Source organism: Oncorhynchus gorbuscha, linkage group LG13, assembly GCF_021184085.1.
Source record: "Oncorhynchus gorbuscha isolate QuinsamMale2020 ecotype Even-year linkage group LG13, OgorEven_v1.0, whole genome shotgun sequence".
In the NCBI taxonomy this organism is placed as follows: domain Eukaryota; kingdom Metazoa; phylum Chordata; class Actinopteri; order Salmoniformes; family Salmonidae; genus Oncorhynchus; species Oncorhynchus gorbuscha.
Genome location: NC_060185.1, coordinates 40,810,113 through 40,827,899, shown reverse-complemented (window position 1 = coordinate 40,827,899; position 17,787 = coordinate 40,810,113). Strand labels below are relative to the sequence as shown.

The 17,787-nt window shown below is 45.1% G+C and overlaps 2 protein-coding genes and 1 long non-coding RNA gene across 7 annotated transcripts; 2 read left to right on the top strand and 1 right to left on the bottom strand.

Annotated features, from left to right (window-relative positions):
• Nucleotides 1-3,140: 3,140 nt before the first annotated feature.
• LOC123992877 lies at nucleotides 3,141-7,030 on the bottom strand. The gene is made up of 3 exons (XR_006831327.1): nucleotides 6,728-7,030; nucleotides 6,387-6,459; nucleotides 3,141-3,855 (listed from the first exon to the last, which is right to left on the bottom strand). It is a non-coding gene; the product is annotated as an uncharacterized LOC123992877 (long non-coding RNA).
• A 33-nt stretch (nucleotides 7,031-7,063) lies between these two features.
• On the top strand, nucleotides 7,064-11,510 carry LOC123992874 (thiamine transporter 2-like). The gene is made up of 5 exons (XM_046294480.1): nucleotides 7,064-7,389; nucleotides 8,714-9,533; nucleotides 10,583-10,775; nucleotides 10,919-11,060; nucleotides 11,231-11,510. The coding sequence occupies exons 1-5, from the start codon at nucleotides 7,240-7,242 to the stop codon at nucleotides 11,321-11,323; spliced, it is 1,398 nt and encodes a 465-aa protein (XP_046150436.1). The 5' UTR covers nucleotides 7,064-7,239; the 3' UTR covers nucleotides 11,324-11,510.
• A 178-nt stretch (nucleotides 11,511-11,688) lies between these two features.
• On the top strand, nucleotides 11,689-17,648 carry LOC123993963. Of its 5 annotated transcripts, none has more exons than XM_046296448.1 (5): nucleotides 11,708-11,992; nucleotides 13,184-14,995; nucleotides 15,359-15,451; nucleotides 17,093-17,234; nucleotides 17,342-17,648. In XM_046296448.1, exons 2-5 carry the CDS (start codon nucleotides 14,963-14,965, stop codon nucleotides 17,476-17,478), a joined length of 405 nt encoding a protein of 134 aa, XP_046152404.1. In that variant the 5' UTR covers nucleotides 11,708-11,992; nucleotides 13,184-14,962; the 3' UTR covers nucleotides 17,479-17,648. The 5 variants fall into 5 exon arrangements, 2 of the variants coding, with proteins under 2 accessions (XP_046152404.1, XP_046152403.1); XM_046296447.1 differs by having other exon boundaries at nucleotides 15,329-15,451; XR_006831543.1 differs by having other exon boundaries at nucleotides 13,184-15,532.
• Nucleotides 17,649-17,787: the final 139 nt, after the last annotated feature.

The window sequence follows — 17,787 nt, the reverse complement described above, 5'->3', positions numbered from 1 at the left end:
GGTTTAAAAATATGGTGAAAGTGCTTGAGCCACCGCTATGAAATCCCCTGGCGCACCCACTTCCATATGAAGATCGTGACTGATCTTTATGAACAGGAAAATCTCTGTTGCCCTCACCACATTTGGGTGGACCTCCAGGGCAACAGAAAGCTACGTGACTGTGACAGCGTGACTGTGACACCACACAGATGTGGGAGATGTGAAGTCTGGTGCTACAGACACAACCCCTCTATAAGAGTCACACAGGCATACATCTGGCGCAAGTACTGCTAGGAGCAGTAGCAGAGTGGAAGCTTAATAGAGGCCTAATAGCAATATCCCAATCACATAATGCCAAGAACCAAGTAAATGCAGCTGGACTGGGGCCACAGATAGCTTGCTTTGCACATGTGATCAATTTAGCATCCCATTTAGATGGGAGGATCAGGAAGGTGGTTTTCTTTTCTCCACCGAAGCACAACAGCCACTCAGGTTAAGACCAAGCAAGAAATGCCACAGCTATCAACCCACAAGCTCATGGAACTCTACTTATGATATGTTGGAGAGCTATTTATTTAACCAGGCTGTCAGTTACTTACAATGGCAGCCTAGGAACAGTGGGTTAACTGTTCAGGGACAGAACAACAAATGTGTACCTTGTCAGCTTGGGGATTTGAACTTGCAACCTTCCGGTTACTAGTCCAACGCTCTAACCATTAGGCTACCCTGCCTAGCTCTCTTGAGCAGCAGGCAGCTGTATACTCTGCATTGACAGACAAGACCCTGGAAAAATATTAAGACATCATCACCTTGTCTGATGATGACGTGAAAGTGTCAGAGGTCCTCCAGGTGCTCAAACCCCTCAAAATGGTTACAACCCTATTGAGCACTGAAGCAGCACCGTCTGTGTCCATGATCCTACCTCTGAAAAGAAGAATTCTACAATCCATGGCACCAAGTGAGGAAGACAGGACCATCACTAGAGATGTCAAGGCTGCCATTAGAGAGGACCTGAACCCCAGATACCCCCCTAATGTACAGGACAACCTTCATAAATCTACTGTACAGGTTCAAGTCCCTGTCTCACCTAGACCCTGCCCTACGCAGAAGACATACAGTGATCTCACCACTGATATTGTGGCCACTGAAGAGGTAACAAATCAAAAAATAAGAGTGAATTACTTACATAATAAATATTCTGCAGTCTAATCTTAGTCTATGCTATTGCTATTAGAATCATCCATTTTTTATTTGGAACAAAAAGAATGGCTTTTATTAAATGTTATTGCCACAATTATAGTTCTATGAAATATGAAAATAAATAATTAGTTAGTTTAATAGATCAAGTCATTTTTTTCTGCAAGGTCAAGCCACAGAGCCGACAAGAGCAGACTCAGAGGCATCTCCTCCACAACATAATTTGGCCATGAAGGAGCTTAACGGGGAGACCTTTGCGAGCAAGGACACAGACAAGACGTTTGCGAACACCATCAAAGAGGAGGTGGCATCCGACAAGACAGCAAGCGGCGTTCCAGTGGATGGTGATCCACTGGCATGTTGGAAAAGCAATGATTGTAAATAACCTCACATTGCCATGATGGCAAGGCGCTACCTGGCTCTTCAGTTCCAAGTGAGAGGGCGTTCTCCATGGCAGGGGGCATAGTGACTGTAAAGAGGTCGACCCTCTCCCCAGACTATGTAGACATCCTCCACTTTTTTAAATGGAATTTAAAGTTATAAGTTCAGGTCTGCTTTGCTTTCTTTCTTTTTTTAATGTGGACACAGGCTATTTTGTCATTCACTGTTGTTCAAAGGAAGAAAGTATCATGCCTCATATTGCACTTTAATTTAACAATTGAGTATTGAATATTTTTAGATATTATTTAAACATTGAACAGTTCCTTGCTTTAAGTGTTCTTTAAGTAATAAATGGAAAGAAAAATTATATTTGTCTCATTTTTGTTGTTGCTGATCCTAAAATAATCCGATCTGTTGAACCACTAACTCAAACATATACAGTTGGCCTTGCTGTTATGATTTTAGTTGTCCTTGTTGTCCTTTGTTTTTTTGCATTGTTTTTTCTGTTTCTTTTACTCATGAGTTCATTTTCTTGGTTGTTGGTGCATGGGGGTGGGGAATGAGGGTGGGGAATGGGGGTGGGGAATGGGAGTGGGGAATGGGGGTGGGGAATGAGGGTGGGGAATGGGGGTGGGGAATGAGGGTGGGGAATGGGGGTGGGGAATGGGAGTGGGGAATGGGGGTGGGGAATGAGGGTGGGGAATGGGGGTGGGGAATGGGAGTGGGGAATGAGGGTGGGGAATGGGGGTGGGGAATGGCAGTGGGGAATGGGAGTGGGGAATGGGAGTGGGGAATGAGGGTGGGGAATGGGGGTGGGGAATGGGAGTGGGGAATGAGGGTGGGGAATGGGGGTGGGGAATGGGAGTGGGGAATGGGAGTGGGGAATGGGAGTGGGGAATGAGGGTGGGGAATGGGGGTGGGGAATGGGAGTGGGGAATGAGGGTGGGGAATGGGAGTGGGAAATGGGAGTGGGGAATGGGGGTGGGGAATGGGGGTGGGGAATGGGAGTGGGGAATGAGGGTGGGGAATGGGGGTGGGGAATGAGGGTGGGGAATGGGGGTGGGGAATGAGGGTGGGGAATGGGGGTGGGGAATGGGAGTGGGGAATGAGGGTGGGGAATGGGGGTGGGGAATGGGAGTGGGGAATAAGGGTGGGGAATGGGAGTGGGGAATGAGGGTGGGGAATGGGGGTGGGGAATGGGAATGGGAGTGGGGAATGGGAGTGGGGAATGGGAGTGGGGAATGAGGGTGGGGAATGGGGGTGGGGAATGGGAGTGGGGAATGGGAGTGGGGAATGGGGGTGGGGAATGAGGGTGGGGAATGGGAGTGGGGAATGGGAGTGGGGAATGGGAGTGGGGAATGAGGGTGGGGAATGGGGGTGGGGAATGGGAGTGGGGAATGAGGGTGGGGAATGGGAGTGGGGAATGGGAGTGGGGAATGAGGGTGGGGGATGGGGGTGGGGAATGAGGGTGGGGAATGGGGGTGGGGAATGGGAGTGGGGAATGAGGGTGGGGAATGGGAGTGGGGAATGAGGGTGGGGAATGGGGGTGGGGAATGGGAGTGGGGAATAAGGGTGGGGAATGGGAGTGGGGAATGAGGGTGGGGAATGGGGGTGGGGAATTGGAGTGGGGAATGGGGGTGGGGAATGAGGGTGGGGAATGGGGGTGGGGAATTCAATTAAAACAAAACAAAAATTTAAACAGCCTCCAGGATGCATTGGAGAACCTGTCATGAAGCACATGTTCTTGAGTGGAACGGGAGAAGATGAGGATGTCATCTAGGTAGAACATCATTGACCAGAGCCTGGAACACAGCAAGGACGTTGGTAAGGCCAAATGGCATGACCAGATACTCGTAGTGACCACTGGCCGTGTTGAAGGCGGTCTGCCACTCGTCCCCTTCCCGTATCTGCACCAGGTGATAGGCGTTCCGTAGATCCAGCTTGGAAAACATGATGGCCCCCTGGAGCGGCTCGAAGGCCGAGGAGATGAGTGGTAGTGAGTAGCGGATCTTAATCGTTATGTCATTGAGACCCCGGTAGTCGATCCACGGGTGCAGGTCCACGGGCGCAGGTCTTGTCTTTCTTCTCCACAAAGAAGAACCCTGCACGGACGGGAGAAGAAGAAGGATGGATGAATCCTGCAGCAAGGGAGTCCGCAAATGTAGGTCTCCATCGCCTTGGTCTCTGGTCCCGACAGACAGTACAGTCAACCTCGGAGCGGAGTCGTGCTAGGGAGAAGGTCAATCCTGCAGTCATAAGGCCTTGCTGAACACCTCCCGGAGGTCCTGGTTCTTCTGTCTGCAATTGCATTAATAAAGGTTTTTGAATTATTTAATTAAAGATATTGTCATAATGCTAATTTCACCAATGAGTCAATGATTGACAAGGAACGAGGAAACAAACCCCAACACTTTCGACATCCAACGATTATCCAACTTGAATAAACGCTTGGAGGTAAGAATGACAGTATTGTTGTAGTCTACGGCGATACAGATATCACTTATTATTGATATCTACAAAATGTTACCGTGTTGATGTGAATCACACTGCTACTCTCTCATTTAGATATTTGCGCCGTACGGATTGTGGTTGTTGTGAATGGCTGTTCACAAATCTAAATCACATAGTAACCAACAAATCAAAATATATTTTAGATTTTAGATTCTTCAAAGTAGCCACCCTTTGCCTTGATGAAAGCTTTGCACACTCTTGGCAAAGAATGCCATTCCATGAGCGCATAATTGATTTTTCAACTCGAATCAATGAGCCCAATCAGTCCTCCATGATAACAAAATCATAAACCAGACAGTTGTGCTGGCTAATAAATCCTTAGTTTTGGGGCCATGCTCAGGTAAAACAATTTGGCTAATCTATACTTCCATATTTCCAAGTCCTATTCTTGAAGATCAAGGGGTATAACATTTATTGGAATGACTGGAATTCCGATAGACTTTGGTTTTTAATGTAATAATAATAATATAATAATATAATAATAATAATAATATATGCCATTTAGCAGACGCTTTTATCCAAAGCGACTTACAGTCATGTGTGCATACATTCTACGTATGGGTGGTCCCGGGGATCGAACCCACTACCCTGGCGTTACAAGCGCCATGCTCTACCAACTGAGCTACAAAATAGCTCATATCATAAACTCTGAGCTAGTTGTTATCCGTTTAAAATGATGTTCAAGACCAAACCAAATGTTCTCAATAGTAAGAGAGAATAATCAGGGACTATTCTGAGAAAGAAAAATAAATACATACTAAATAATAATACAAAATATAAAGGGGTATCTACTATTCTATATGAAAGATGATCATAAAAAACCAAGAGGTCAAAAAAAAGGAAAGATATAGATATACAATCCTAAGACGTTTGTCATTTGGAAATAGGTATTCATATGTAAATAGAACAATATAATATATATATAATATATGTAAAGATACAATTAAATTATATTATTATATGTAGTAGAAAGTGATGGGTTTGAAGAATCCTACATAACCAACCCATATAGTAAAATTTAACATCCATATATGGCCACCTACAGTGGGGCAAAAAAGTATTTAGTCAGCCACCAATTGTGCAAGTTCTCCCACTTAAAAATCATATGTACATTTCAACTATGACAGACAAAATGAGAAAAAAAATCAAGAAAATCACATTGTAAGTTTTTTAATGAATTTATTTGCAAATTATGGTGGAAAATAAGTATTTGGTCAATAACAAAAGTTTATCTCAATACTTTGTTATATACACTTTGTTGGCAATGACAGAGGTCAAACATTTTCTGTAAGTCTTCACAAGGTTTTCACACACTGTTGCTGGTATTTTGGTCCAGATTTTCTATGGGGTTGAGATCTGGAGACTGGCTAGGCCACTCCAGGACCTTGAAATGCTTCTTACGAAGCCACTCCTTCATTGCCCGGGCAGTGTGTTTGGGATCATTGTCATGCCGAAAGACCCAGCCACATTTCATTTTCAATGCCCTTGCTGATGGAAGGAGGTTTTCACTCAAAATCTCACGATACATGGCCCCATTCATTCTTTCCTTTATCTTGGCCAGGTCGCAATTGTAAATGAGAACTTGTTCTCAACTTACCTACCTGGTTAAATAAAGGTGAAACAAATAAAATAAAAACCTGCATTGCCTATAGAAATGTTGCGCAACATGAGCTCATGAAGTGTGTGTTTTCGATAACATTTGCATTGATGTCATAGTGATTACAGGGACAATAGAGTGCTGAGTACCAGACAGTTAGTAAGTTTGGTAGGCTACTAATGACCATCAGCAGCATCAGAGATTGGAGAAGTCTAATTACCGTGTCTAAACGGTCACATGGAATTTGGCTGCCGTCATGACTCGTGACTGCCGGTGTGGCGGCAATACGATCACCGTAACAGCCCTAGAGGTAACACTCACCGGCAAGTGTTGCATTAAACTTTCTACCTGAGAACAGGGATCAATCCGTGCTTCCAACCTTCCCACTGTTTCTATCTCATTTCTATCTCATTTCATTGCCGCCCCCCCCCCCCCCCAAAGTCGTCAAAGTTTGAGTGTTCAAGTAATGTTCAAAGCATCCTGTATACAGCTGACCAGTGTTTTTCATTTATTTATTTGGTCATAGGCCTAAGCTATGTCAAAATACGTAGAATTGCAGGAAATGAGCCATGAAACAGTACATTTTTCCTGATGGAGGACCCTCCATTCACATTGCAAATATCACTCCAAGCTTTCTTCAAAAGTTAGCAGCCCTGCACATATCATGATCACTAACACAGCATCTCATTCATAAACATGAATTGTACTATTGTCTACTCACACTGGAGACAAATCCAACAAATCAATGAATTTAGTCTTCAAAGCTCCTCCTTTTTCATATTCCAGGATGATACCTGTGAACAAAAGGCATCAATTCAATATTCGAAACCAGACCAATTGTGAGATACAAGTTGCTTTAGGCCTACTTGTAACTTCAACTTGTGCGCCATGCATTAAATTGCTGTTACAGCTAACTGGTCTGGCTAGCACAGAGACCTAAGGTTATGGCTCTGGGCTAGCCTAGCCAGTTAGCTCTAGGTCAGAGCAGCACTACTGTTAAATTGTCTGTGTTAGTATGTTAATTATCAAGTATTTTAGCATCATCAACAGCATATTCATTACCTGGTGGATAATATCTGAGAAAGAATCGTTTGACTTTAACTTCGCTCCTCCAGCAGAATCCCTTGTAAACAAAGCGTTGTTACGGCGTCAGACGAGCTGGAGCTCGGCTAGGATGCATGTGCAGATGGACTGAAACACACAACTCGCCCACAACTAACCTGTTCAAAAAAGACAGAACTTGTTCCATAACTGTGCACAAAACATCTACATAAAGTCAACAATAGAGCCTAGAAAAACATGGTAAACTCAGTGTCATGATAACTGAGGCTGACGTAAGCTTTCATTTTACCATCAGTGGGACTATTTCCCAATAGCTCAAAGTCTCCCTCATATAAACTTGCATTCTCAGTTATGCACATGTAGTTCATAGACAGACTAAATTCCTACATTTCCCCGACAAGGACTTGGCCAAGTGATCTACTGCTGCCTACTGTCAACAGATCCCATTTGTACACAGGACTCAGACCCAGAGGTAGTGCGTGTGAGGGGGACATAAGGGGTAGCCTACCAGAATGGGTTCCTGGGCCAAGCTGAAGTCCACTGGCTGGGTGTTTCCCACAGCCGTTTTGTCGCTCTATGGGTTCTTCGCCAACTGCAGACCAGCTGAGCCCTTCCTAACACCCTACCTTATTGGACCATACAAGAACATCTCAGAGGAAGTGGTAAAGTAACCAGCAGCAGAGAGCTGTATGCTACACATGAACAGTTTTGAATGGATTTGGTAACAAGTTTGTGATAAGAAAGTAAATGATGCACACTATAACGATAGAATGAAATACACTACATTATCAAAAGTATGTGGACACCTACTCATCAAACATCTCATTCAAAAATCATGGAGTTGGTCCCCCCTTTGCTGCTATAACAGCCTCCACTCTTCTAGATGTTGGAACATTGCTGCAGGGACTTGCTTCCATTCAGCCACAAGAGCATTAGTGAGGTTGTGCACTGATGATGGGCGATTAGGCCTGGCTCGTAATCAGGATTCCAATTCATCCCAAAGGTGTTTGATGAGGTCGAGGTCAGGGTTCTGTGCAGGCCAGTCAAGTTCTTCCACACTGATCTCGACAAATCATTTCTCTATGGACCTCACTTTGTGCCAGGTGGTATTGCCATGCTGAAACTGGAAAGAGCCTTCCTCAAACTGTTGCCACAAAGTTGGAAGCACAGAATCATCTAGAATGTCATTGTATGATGTGTAGTTCACTGGAACTAAGGGGCCTAGCCCAAACCATGAAAAAACAACCCCAGACCATTATTCTTCCTCCACCAAACTTTACAGTTGGCACTATGCATTCAGGCAGGTAGCGTTTTCCTGGTAACCTCCAAACCTAAATGTGTCCGTCGGACTGCCAGATGGTGAAGCGTGATTCATCACTCCAGAGAACGAGTTTCCACTGCTTCAGAGTCCAATGGCGCCAAGCTTTACACCACTCCAGCCGATGTTTGGCATTGCGCACGGTGATCTTAGGCTGCTCTGTCATGGAAACCCATTTCATGAAGCTTACGACTAACTGTTATCGTGCTGACGTTGCTTCTAGAGGCAGTTCGGAACTCAGTAGTAAGTGTTGCAACCCGAAGACAGACTATTTTTATGCGCTACACGCTTCAGCGCCCGGCGTTCCCATTCTGTGTACTTGTGTGGCCTACCACCTCGCGGAGGAGCCGCTGCTGCTCCGAAACATTTCACAATAACAGCACTTACAGGTGACCGGAGCAGCTCTAGCAGGGCAGAAATTTAACGAACTGACTTGTTGGAAAGGTGACATCCTATGATAGAGCCACGTTGAAAGTCACTAATTTGGGTGTCCACATGTAGGTGTCCACATACTTTTGTATATACAGTGTATCCTCAGGTTACTGTATACAGTGGGCTATGTAGTTTTTTTGCTTCATATAGACGACCGGTGGGACTATTCAGTATCCCTGTGCATATTGAATAGATCTAGTGATAAATGAATCACTCCTCTCCCTGTGACTCCTCAGGTGACCAACTACCTGTTCCCCATCTGGACGTACTCCTACCTGGCCGTCCTCTTCCCCGTCTTCCTGCTGACAGACTTCCTGAGGTACAAGCCGGTGATCGTGGTCCAGGGCCTCTTCCTGGTCACCAACTATGTCCTGCTCTGCTTCGCCCCCGGCCTGACCGCCATGACGTTCCTGCAGTTCAACTATGCCGTGGTGACCTCCACGGAGGTGGCCTACTTCTCCTACATCTACAGTGTGATCCCTCCGGAGAGGTACCAGCGGGCCACCGGCTACCTCCGCAGTGCCATGCTGACAGGCTCCACCCTAGGAGCCACCATAGGCCAGATGCTGGTCTCCCTGGCAGGGCTGGACTACTTCTACCTCAATGCTATCTCCCTGGGGATTCTCAGCATTGCGTTCCTCATCTCAATCTGGCTACCCATGCCCCAGCAGGGGATGTTTTTCAAGGGGGAGAAGGCTGCCCTGGGCCTGAGAACCAAGGGCCAGGTGGAGGAGGAAGCGAGTGCAGTGGAGGAGGTCCAGGGTGCAGAGGAGGCCATAGAGGATGGTGCTGGGTCGGGTAGGACCCAGGGTGCTTGGAGTAGTACTGGCTGGTGTAGCCTGCATAATGTGGTCTATGCTGGCAGGCTGCTCTGGAGCAGCTTCAGAGAGTCCTACTCCTCTAGGAAGCTGGTCTACTGGTCTCTGTGGTGGGCTCTAGCCACAGCCGGCTACGGCCAGGTGTTTAACTACATCCAGCTGATGTGGGACCACATAGAGCCATCCAGCACCTCCTCTGTCTACAATGGAGGGGTCGAGGCCATCTGCGCAGTAGTAGGTGAGACAATCTCAGAACTGTGTGTGTGTGTGTGTGTGTGTGTGTGTGTGTGTGTGTGTGTGTGTGTGTGTGTGTGTGTGTGTGTGTGTGTGTGTGTGTGTGTGTGTGTGTGTGTGTGTGTGTGTGTGTGTGTGTGTTCAGTGGAGTAGCTGGGCCTTGGGGTTTTTCAGATAAAATGTTGCAATGCTAATATTTATTTTATTACTTAATAAAAACATACTAATAAAATTCCAGAACGCAGCTGAATATTGGTCTCACAATTAAATGGGTAATGTGTTTCGATGGGCTTAAGGCAATGTAGTTCCATGGTCATCTTCACTTTGGTCCAAGTTGGGCTCTGCACGCAGAGAAGAGTAATTGCTTCAATTAAGGTGATAACTTGGGTAACGATTTCTCTGATTATTGCTGATAGCTCGGGTTTGAGAGATAGTGACTTATCGGAACAAGTCAATCTGACTCTGGCAGTAGATCAAGGGCCTCATTGTCAAAATCCTATGTGTTCAGGAATAGAGACATTATACTGTCCTGATAAATTATGGTAGGAACACTTCCCCCCCAGGAATACGATGAGGGTCCTGTTCCAATTCGAAGCATCGGTCCTTGCTTGGGGTAATGACTGATCTGATATGACTGGATCGTTCTCTTATAATCTCCACCCGACACAGCCAGAAGACGAGTAGCCACCCCTAGAGCCTGGTTCCTCTCTAGGTTTCTTCCTCGGTTCCGGCCTTTTGGGGAGTTTTTCCCAGCCACCGTGCTTCTACATCTGCATTGCTTGGTCTTTGGGGGTTTTAGGCTGGGTTTTTGTATAAACACTTTGTAACAATTGCTGATGTAAAAAGGGCTTTGTAAACACATTTGATTGATTGATTGATTGATGAAAGCCATGTATTGAATCCTATTCTTTAATCCAGCCAACAGCGTTGGATCAGTGATTGCTTCAAGGAAGGGAGGAAGGATGCAGTTTACAAGTATTTAAACAGTTTAAAAGTATTTACTCAGGATCTAAAAAGGAAAACATCCACTGTTGTCCCATCCCTGTCCTATAGGTGCAGCCGCAGCCTTCTGTGTGGGTCATGTAAAGGTGACCTGGGATGTCTGGGGGGAGCTGTCACTGGGGGTGTTCTCTGCGGTGGGGGCAGGGGCCGTGTTTCTGATTGGGCTCACCAGCAACATTTGGGCAAGCTATGCTGGCTACGTCATCTTCAAGGCCTCCTACATGCTGCTGATTACCATCACTACGTAAGTGAATACTCTGTAGGCCATACTTCAATGAACTCTGCTATATTTATTTCATATACCTTCCATGCATGTCCCATAGACAGTCATCAGAAATGCACAATAAAAATATTCAGTACATAGTGTTATCTGTTTTGTCATTCCAGATTCCAGATTGCATCCAACCTGTCCATGGCATGCTTTGCTCTAACGTTCGGAGTCAACACGTTTGTCGCCCTCTTGCTGCAGACCATTCTCACAGCCATCGTTGTTGATGAAACTGCACTGGGGTTAGACATTATCACACAGGTATGGTTGCACAATGCAGAGCTAGACAGGCCGTTGTCCATTCCTTTAAGTGATCACTGCACAAGTTATCAAAAGTGAAGAGAGATTGACACCTGGTGGCAAATTATTACTGCATTGTTACTGTTCTTGGCCCCTCTAATGAAACCAAAGTTTAATTTCCCTTTCTCCAGTTCATCATCTATGGCAGCTACTATGCCGCAATATCAGTGCTTTTCCTGATCAGAGGGATGTACACAGCCTGTGCACACCACTGCTGCCCTTGAACAGGCAATGAACCAGGAGCAGAAAGAAGATCCCAAAGTGGAGATGCCCTCCTCAGACCGGTTCTGCTCTGACCACAGACAGCCGTCTATCAGAGACTGGGGGGGGCAAGGCGTCTTCAGGGGTTCACCCTAAAATGTAATGGCATGGTGTTACATACTTGTATTTATAATAAAAAATAAAACAAAATGTTGTGTAAGCATTGTTTTGTCCCAACTTCTCTTTAAGTCATTCAAAAGAGAAGGGATTTCAATTGATATGCATGGCCATGTTAAACGTGCACTAGCTAATGTTTTATTGAGCAGGTTGTTGATTGACAGACTGAGCTCAGTGATTACACAAACAAACCAAGGTGACTTCCGTATGGGGACTAGTCTCAGGCTGGATTAAGGGTAGTGTGGGTCATGTAAAGGTGACCTGCAGACTAACCTGAGCAGGTAAAGCGATAAACCTGCTTTTTGTATAACGTATAAACATGTGTGTGGGTGATAATAGTGGCTATCGCTGTTTGTGGATCAGTGAGGATGGAGGCTGTGAAGCGGTGGAGGGCAGGATGGGGCTAGCCCACCACTCTGCTGTGCATCTATGGGTTCTGCGGTACTGTGAAACCTCTTGTACCCTTCATCTACCCTTACCTGACTGGTCCAAACAAAAACCTGATGGTGGAACAGGTACAGTAGGCTTCAGGACAAACATTTCAATGCATTGTATTCATGCTCTTATACTATCTTTAGAGGGGTGTAACGATTTCATTGAGTATTTGTGCCTTTACAACTTTATCAGTAATATAACCCTGTTATTGACCACTGTATTACCTACCAGCTTGATAAAGAAAAGGAAAATCAAGGGAGAAAATGCTCACACTTGCCCACACATTTTTAATGGCAGCAACTGAGGTCAGGAAGTAATCTGGACCAGGGTTTGAACTTGTGAACTTGTGGCTGTCAGCCCAATACCTTGGCCTTTATGGCAAGAGATCTGAACCTTTTGATGAGGTTGCGGCATCACTCACTAGATGTTGGGTTAAGGTCGCTACAATCAATCAATTCATTTTCTATCTGAATGTTGCAACCTCCCAGACAGCAGTGTTGCACTCTAACAGAGGTGTGGACCTACTCCTACCTAGCTGTGATGATGCCAGTCTTTCTGCTCACTGATTGGTAGCGCTACAAGCCCGTAGTGGTGTTTCAGTGCATCAACTTCTTCCTAAGCTGGGCGATGATGCTATTGGTGCAGGTGGTGGCAGCCTTTAAGGCGATGCAGTTCTTCCATGGCGTGAAGTCGGCCTGTGAGGTGGCCTACTCCTCATACATCTACAGCATAGTGGACATGAAACACTACAGCAAGGCTACATCCTACTGCCGTAGTGTACAGCTGCTAGGCTACACAGTGGGCTCTGTGCTGGGACAGCTGCTGGTCTGTTTCAGCCTCATGTCTTACAACAATAACATCTTGGTACTTAATCTGTGGTGATGATCTCCATTGCCCTGGTGACTTCCCTCTTCCTGCCCATGCCACAGAGAAGCATGTTCTTCCATCAGAGTCTAAGTGAACCACCGCAGACCCCAGAAGGAGGGGACAGGTGTGCATGTGATGTGTCCACTGAGGGGCCTGTGAGGGCTAGGAGCTGCAGCGAAGTTTTCCTGCTGCTGTTGTGTTATAATCCAAAGTTAAGAATAGGTACCTTGGACTTTTGCCTTGGATGTTATGAACAGTCCTGGATCTTTGACCAAAAAAAATGAATACAACAATGTTAAGTATCTGGTTCATTCAAAAAGTATTTTATTTTTGTATCTGAACTGTGTAACTGAAGAATAATCTTAATGCTTTTCCACTCACTCTTTTTTCCACTCACTTCTCAGCCATCGCTGTCATTTTCATTGAGGGGTGTGTACATGATTATGAGAGGGTGGTAAAGCCACAGCGACTCCATCACTGCAGAGGAGCCTCCAACCCCAACCCTGTGTACACCACTGCAGAGGAGTCTCCAAGCCCAACCCTGTGTACACCACTGCAGAGGAGCCTCCAAGCCCAACCCTGTGTACACCACTGCAGAGGAGCCTCCAAGCCCAACCCTGTGTACACCACTGCAGAGGATCCTCCAAGCCCAACCCTGTGTACACCACTGCAGAGGAGCCTCCAAGCCCAACCCTGTGTACACCACTGCAGAGGAGCCTCCAAGCCCAAACCTGTGTACACCACTGCAGGGGAGCCTCCAAGCCCAACCCTGTGTACAACACTGCAGAGGAGCCTCCAAGCCCAACCCTGTGTACACCACTGCAGAGGAGCCTCCAAGCCCAACCCTGTGTACACCACTGCAGAGGAGCCTCCAAGCCCAACCCTGTGTACACCACTGCAGAGGAGCCTCCAAGCCCAACCCTGTGTACACCACTGCAAGCTTGAACATGTAGTGGACCAAAAAGAAGAACCCAAAGTAGAAGTGTTTTTATCTGACCACAGACAATAATCTGTCCAAAACTGAGGAGGGCAAGGTGTCTCACCAAACTTTTACTTTAAATTCTAACGTCATGGTGCTCTATATACTTGCATTTATAAACAAAATAAAAGTTGACACAGACTGGTCATAGACATTCAACCTCTAGTTTTGATTTACATTTGGTTGAGTTGTCAACTAAATGTGAATTCAAACTTAAATCAACAACAAATGTCACCAAGTTTAGGTTAAGAGTTGAGTAGAGAATAAATAATTAAATGCCCTTTTTACAAATCCAATAAGTTTTCCATGTTGATTCAACATCAGCAGTGGAGAAGGTGAAAAGCTTCATGTTCCTCGGCGTACACATCACTGGCAATCTGATATGATCCACCCACACAGGCAGTGTGGTGAAGAAGGTGCAACAGCGCCTTTTCAACCTCAGGAGGCTGAAGAATTTTGGCTTGGCACAGAAGACATTCATAAAATTCTACAGATACAGCATTGTGTACAGCGCCACCCAGAAGCTCCTCGACCCGTTTCAGTTTGCCTATCAGCCCAGCAGAGGAGTTGATGATGCCATTCTTAATCTCTTCGACATGGTCTATAGAGATCTAGAGGGTGCCAAATTCCATGACTTTTCTTCTGCCTTCAACACAATCCAGCCTTACATTCTGGCACAGAGATTCATTAGGGACTACTCCTTAGATGGGGGGCTGGTTTTGTGGCTGTTGGACTTCCTGAGCCAGAGGTCACAGTGGGTCAGTTCCCATCCTGACAGACACCTCGTTAAGTTTGCTGATGACACTGCCTTGATCAGCCTGTTGCATGATGATGAGGAACACCATGGCCCGGTCCTAAATGAGAGTTGAGATAAATGAGAGTTGTGTGACCAATCACACTTGGTCCTCAATACCAACAAGACCAAAGTGATGTGCATAGACTTCAGGAAGTGTACAACACCTACCTCTGCAACATCTATCAGAGGTCAGAACATAGAGATTGTAGAGGAATACAAATATCTGGGTGTCGTCTTGGACAATAAGCTTCAGTAGAGTAAATGTACAGACCTGATCTACAACAGGAGTCAGCAGAGACTGTACTTTCTCAAAAAGCTGGGATTTTTTCATGTTGACTGGACTATGAGATTATTTAAACTTTTTGTATTGTTTGTTGGTTTGGCAATGCCACTGTCAGCCAGAGAAATATGCTGAGAACGATTATCACCACAGCAAGCAAGGTACTTGGAGTCAAATAGACAGGTCTGGATGAGATCTTTAAGTTCAGGGCCCTCTGCACAAAATCATTTTAGAACAAGCCACCCCCTGTACCCGGACTTTAAACTAATCCCCTCTGGGTGCAGGAATAGGGCACCCCTCGGCAGGAAAAACAGAACTAGACAATCATTTGTGATATCCCTCCTAAATAGCTCGGCTAATGTTCCTATCGACCCAGTAAGGCCAGCAGGCTAGCCTCTTTTTATTGGTATGTAACTGTTATGAAAGTTATATTGTCAATTTGTTTTGTATTTAAACGCCACTTTAAACATGCACATGACATTGCAACAAAACAGATCACCAGGGAAACACTTCCTGTCCTCCAGGACATCTACAGCACTGGGTGTCACAGGAAGGCCAAGAAGATTATGAAGGACCTCAGCCACAGCTTGATCACCCGCTACCATCCAGAAGGCGAGGTCAGTGGAGGTGGATCAAAGCTGGGACCAAGAGACTGAAGAACAGCTTCTATCTCAATGCCACCAGCCTGCCTCCGCTCGGTACCCTGCCCTGAACTTTAGTCACTGTCACTAGCCGGCTACCACCCGGTACACAACCCTGCACCTTAGAGGGTGCTGCCCTATGTACATAGCCATGGGACATTGGTTACTTTAATACAGTTTATGTATATACTGTATTCTAGTCAAGGCCTACCCTATTAACTATTGCTGTAAATATACTATTCTATCCTAAGTATTCTACAGAAATACTACATAGTATATACATATGATGTCCATAATGTCTATATATCCCATCATCTATATTTATATTTATACTACGGACTCCGACATTGGAGCTAGGAACACAAGAATTTCGCTACACCCGCAATAGCATATGCTAAATAAACTCAGCAAAAAAAAGAAACGGCCCTTTTTCAGGACCCTGTCTTTTAAAGATAATTCGAAAAAATCCAAATAACTTCACAGAAAAGGGGTGTAAAGGGTTTAATGATCCTCACTAATCGTGGAACTGTGATGACAGCAGTCCAGTCATCGTGAACCATGCGCCAGGCTCCAGGTTGAAACTGTTACGAATGGTCTGCGTTCCATAATGATTCAAATAGGCTAGTCCCAAATTATTGCTGGTAATACGTTAGCCTAATATGATCCGCTATTGCGAGCGATCCTCAGGAACAGTCACACGAATGTGACAGATGAAAGGTAAACTAATGATGCGATGGAATGATGCAAAATGTACAGAAACTAACACTAACGTGAGTTCAAAATGTATTGGTATAACTGACGATGGCTACTGATAGTGGCTAGTATTTAACACCATACAAATTGGGAAAAGAAAACAGTGAAAAATCCAGGCATATAATTAAAACATTGTAGAAATCATAAACTTGGTAGGTTTGGCACTATGCTGTCATTTGTGCATGGCTACAGAAGTCTATAGTTTTGGGTCTCCGAAATTCATCCCCGAAGATTATAAAGCCAGCATTTCATAAACCTCACTGTGGGTTAAATTGATATGCTTCAGTTTTCTGCCATATGACTGGTTTTACATTCATTTTGTCTCCAGCAATCATAGGGTAAAATACATTTACAATCCCCTTATCCACACAAATTCATCATTTACCTAGCGCTTATCAATTTGTAAGTTACAGTGCACGGAGAATGGTGCTATTTCTATTGGAAAAAATAAAGTAGGCCTAGATGTTGCTCCACTTAGAACAGATAGGTTGCTCGACATTATTCATAGTTTCGTCACGCATAAAGGTGGTGGAATTGAGAGAGAATTAAACCAAGGTCAGAATACAGCACATCTGTCGACACCTCTCTACCAAACCTACATTTCTGTAATCTCCACCCTGAACCCTGATAGCTGGCTGAAACATGTGGAGCAGAGAGAAAAGTTCCATTAGCGTGCGTGTAACTTGGGTCTGAATCGGCCCCATGGTGTTGATCTGTTTATTCTATTAATTTTAGATTGTGGGATATAACTGGATCTAAAAAAAAAAAATGGCCTGGGACGTGGACCCCTTTTTAGATCTGAAACGTTACAAAATTACCCTTTAATATTTGGTAGAGGGAAAAACATGCCCCCTTTCCTTCCAGGTTCCAAATTGCTACGGAGATCTCCACGGAGAGATATGCACTGATCTTCGGCGCAAACAACTTTGGGGCTTTGGTCCTTCAGACTATCATCACAGCCGTTGTGGTGGATGGCAGAGGGCTCGGCTTGGGCATCATCCCACAGGTGAGTTAACAGTTCAAGTGTCACAGGACAATAATAAGACCTGCTTACTAGCCCTACGACTGAAGAGTAAGGAATAAGCTTAACGTTTTCCCACTTTTTTTTTGCAGTTCACCATTTATGGAAGCTACTTCTCAGCCATCCCTGTCATTTTCTTTCTGAGGGGTGTGTATATGATTATGAGAGGGTGGCAAAGCAACAGACACTCCACCACTGCAGAGGAGCCTCCAAGTCTGAAAGACAGTGACACTGGCCCTGAACAAAGACTCTGACTGGGCCATGTTCTGTAGGGGAGAAAACCTTTTGAAAACGGGGAGTTTCTACCAGAGTGTGTCCAAAAAGAAAGCTCATTTTTGTTTTCGTTTGCACCATTTTTTGGTATATTGTGCCCTACTGAATTAAAGACACTGATGACAGTCAGGTCTGATTGTTTGATATTCTTTACAGTCTATACTCCTGAGCAAGAGTAACAGCTCCACAGTATTCAGACTGCAACATCTTCATCGTGATAGAAATCTTTTTATATACAGTATATCAAAAATATTTCAATATATGA

Bases quoted from the DNA above. Each gene is read 5' to 3' on its own strand.
- LOC123992874 (XM_046294480.1), top strand. From the start codon at position 7,240: ATGGGTTCCTGGGCCAAGCTGAAGTCCACTGGCTGGGTGTTTCCCACA. The intron at 10,776-10,918 runs GTAAGTGAATAC...TTGTCATTCCAG, and splicing joins CTGCTGATTACCATCACTAC to ATTCCAGATTGCATCCAACC. The intron at 11,061-11,230 runs GTATGGTTGCAC...CCCTTTCTCCAG, and splicing joins GGTTAGACATTATCACACAG to TTCATCATCTATGGCAGCTA.
- LOC123993963 (XM_046296447.1), top strand. From the start codon at position 14,963: ATGCTGAGAACGATTATCACCACAGCAAGCAAG. The intron at 14,996-15,328 runs GTACTTGGAGTC...GCAACAAAACAG, and splicing joins TTATCACCACAGCAAGCAAG to ATCACCAGGGAAACACTTCC. The intron at 17,235-17,341 runs GTGAGTTAACAG...TTTTTTTTGCAG, and splicing joins GCTTGGGCATCATCCCACAG to TTCACCATTTATGGAAGCTA.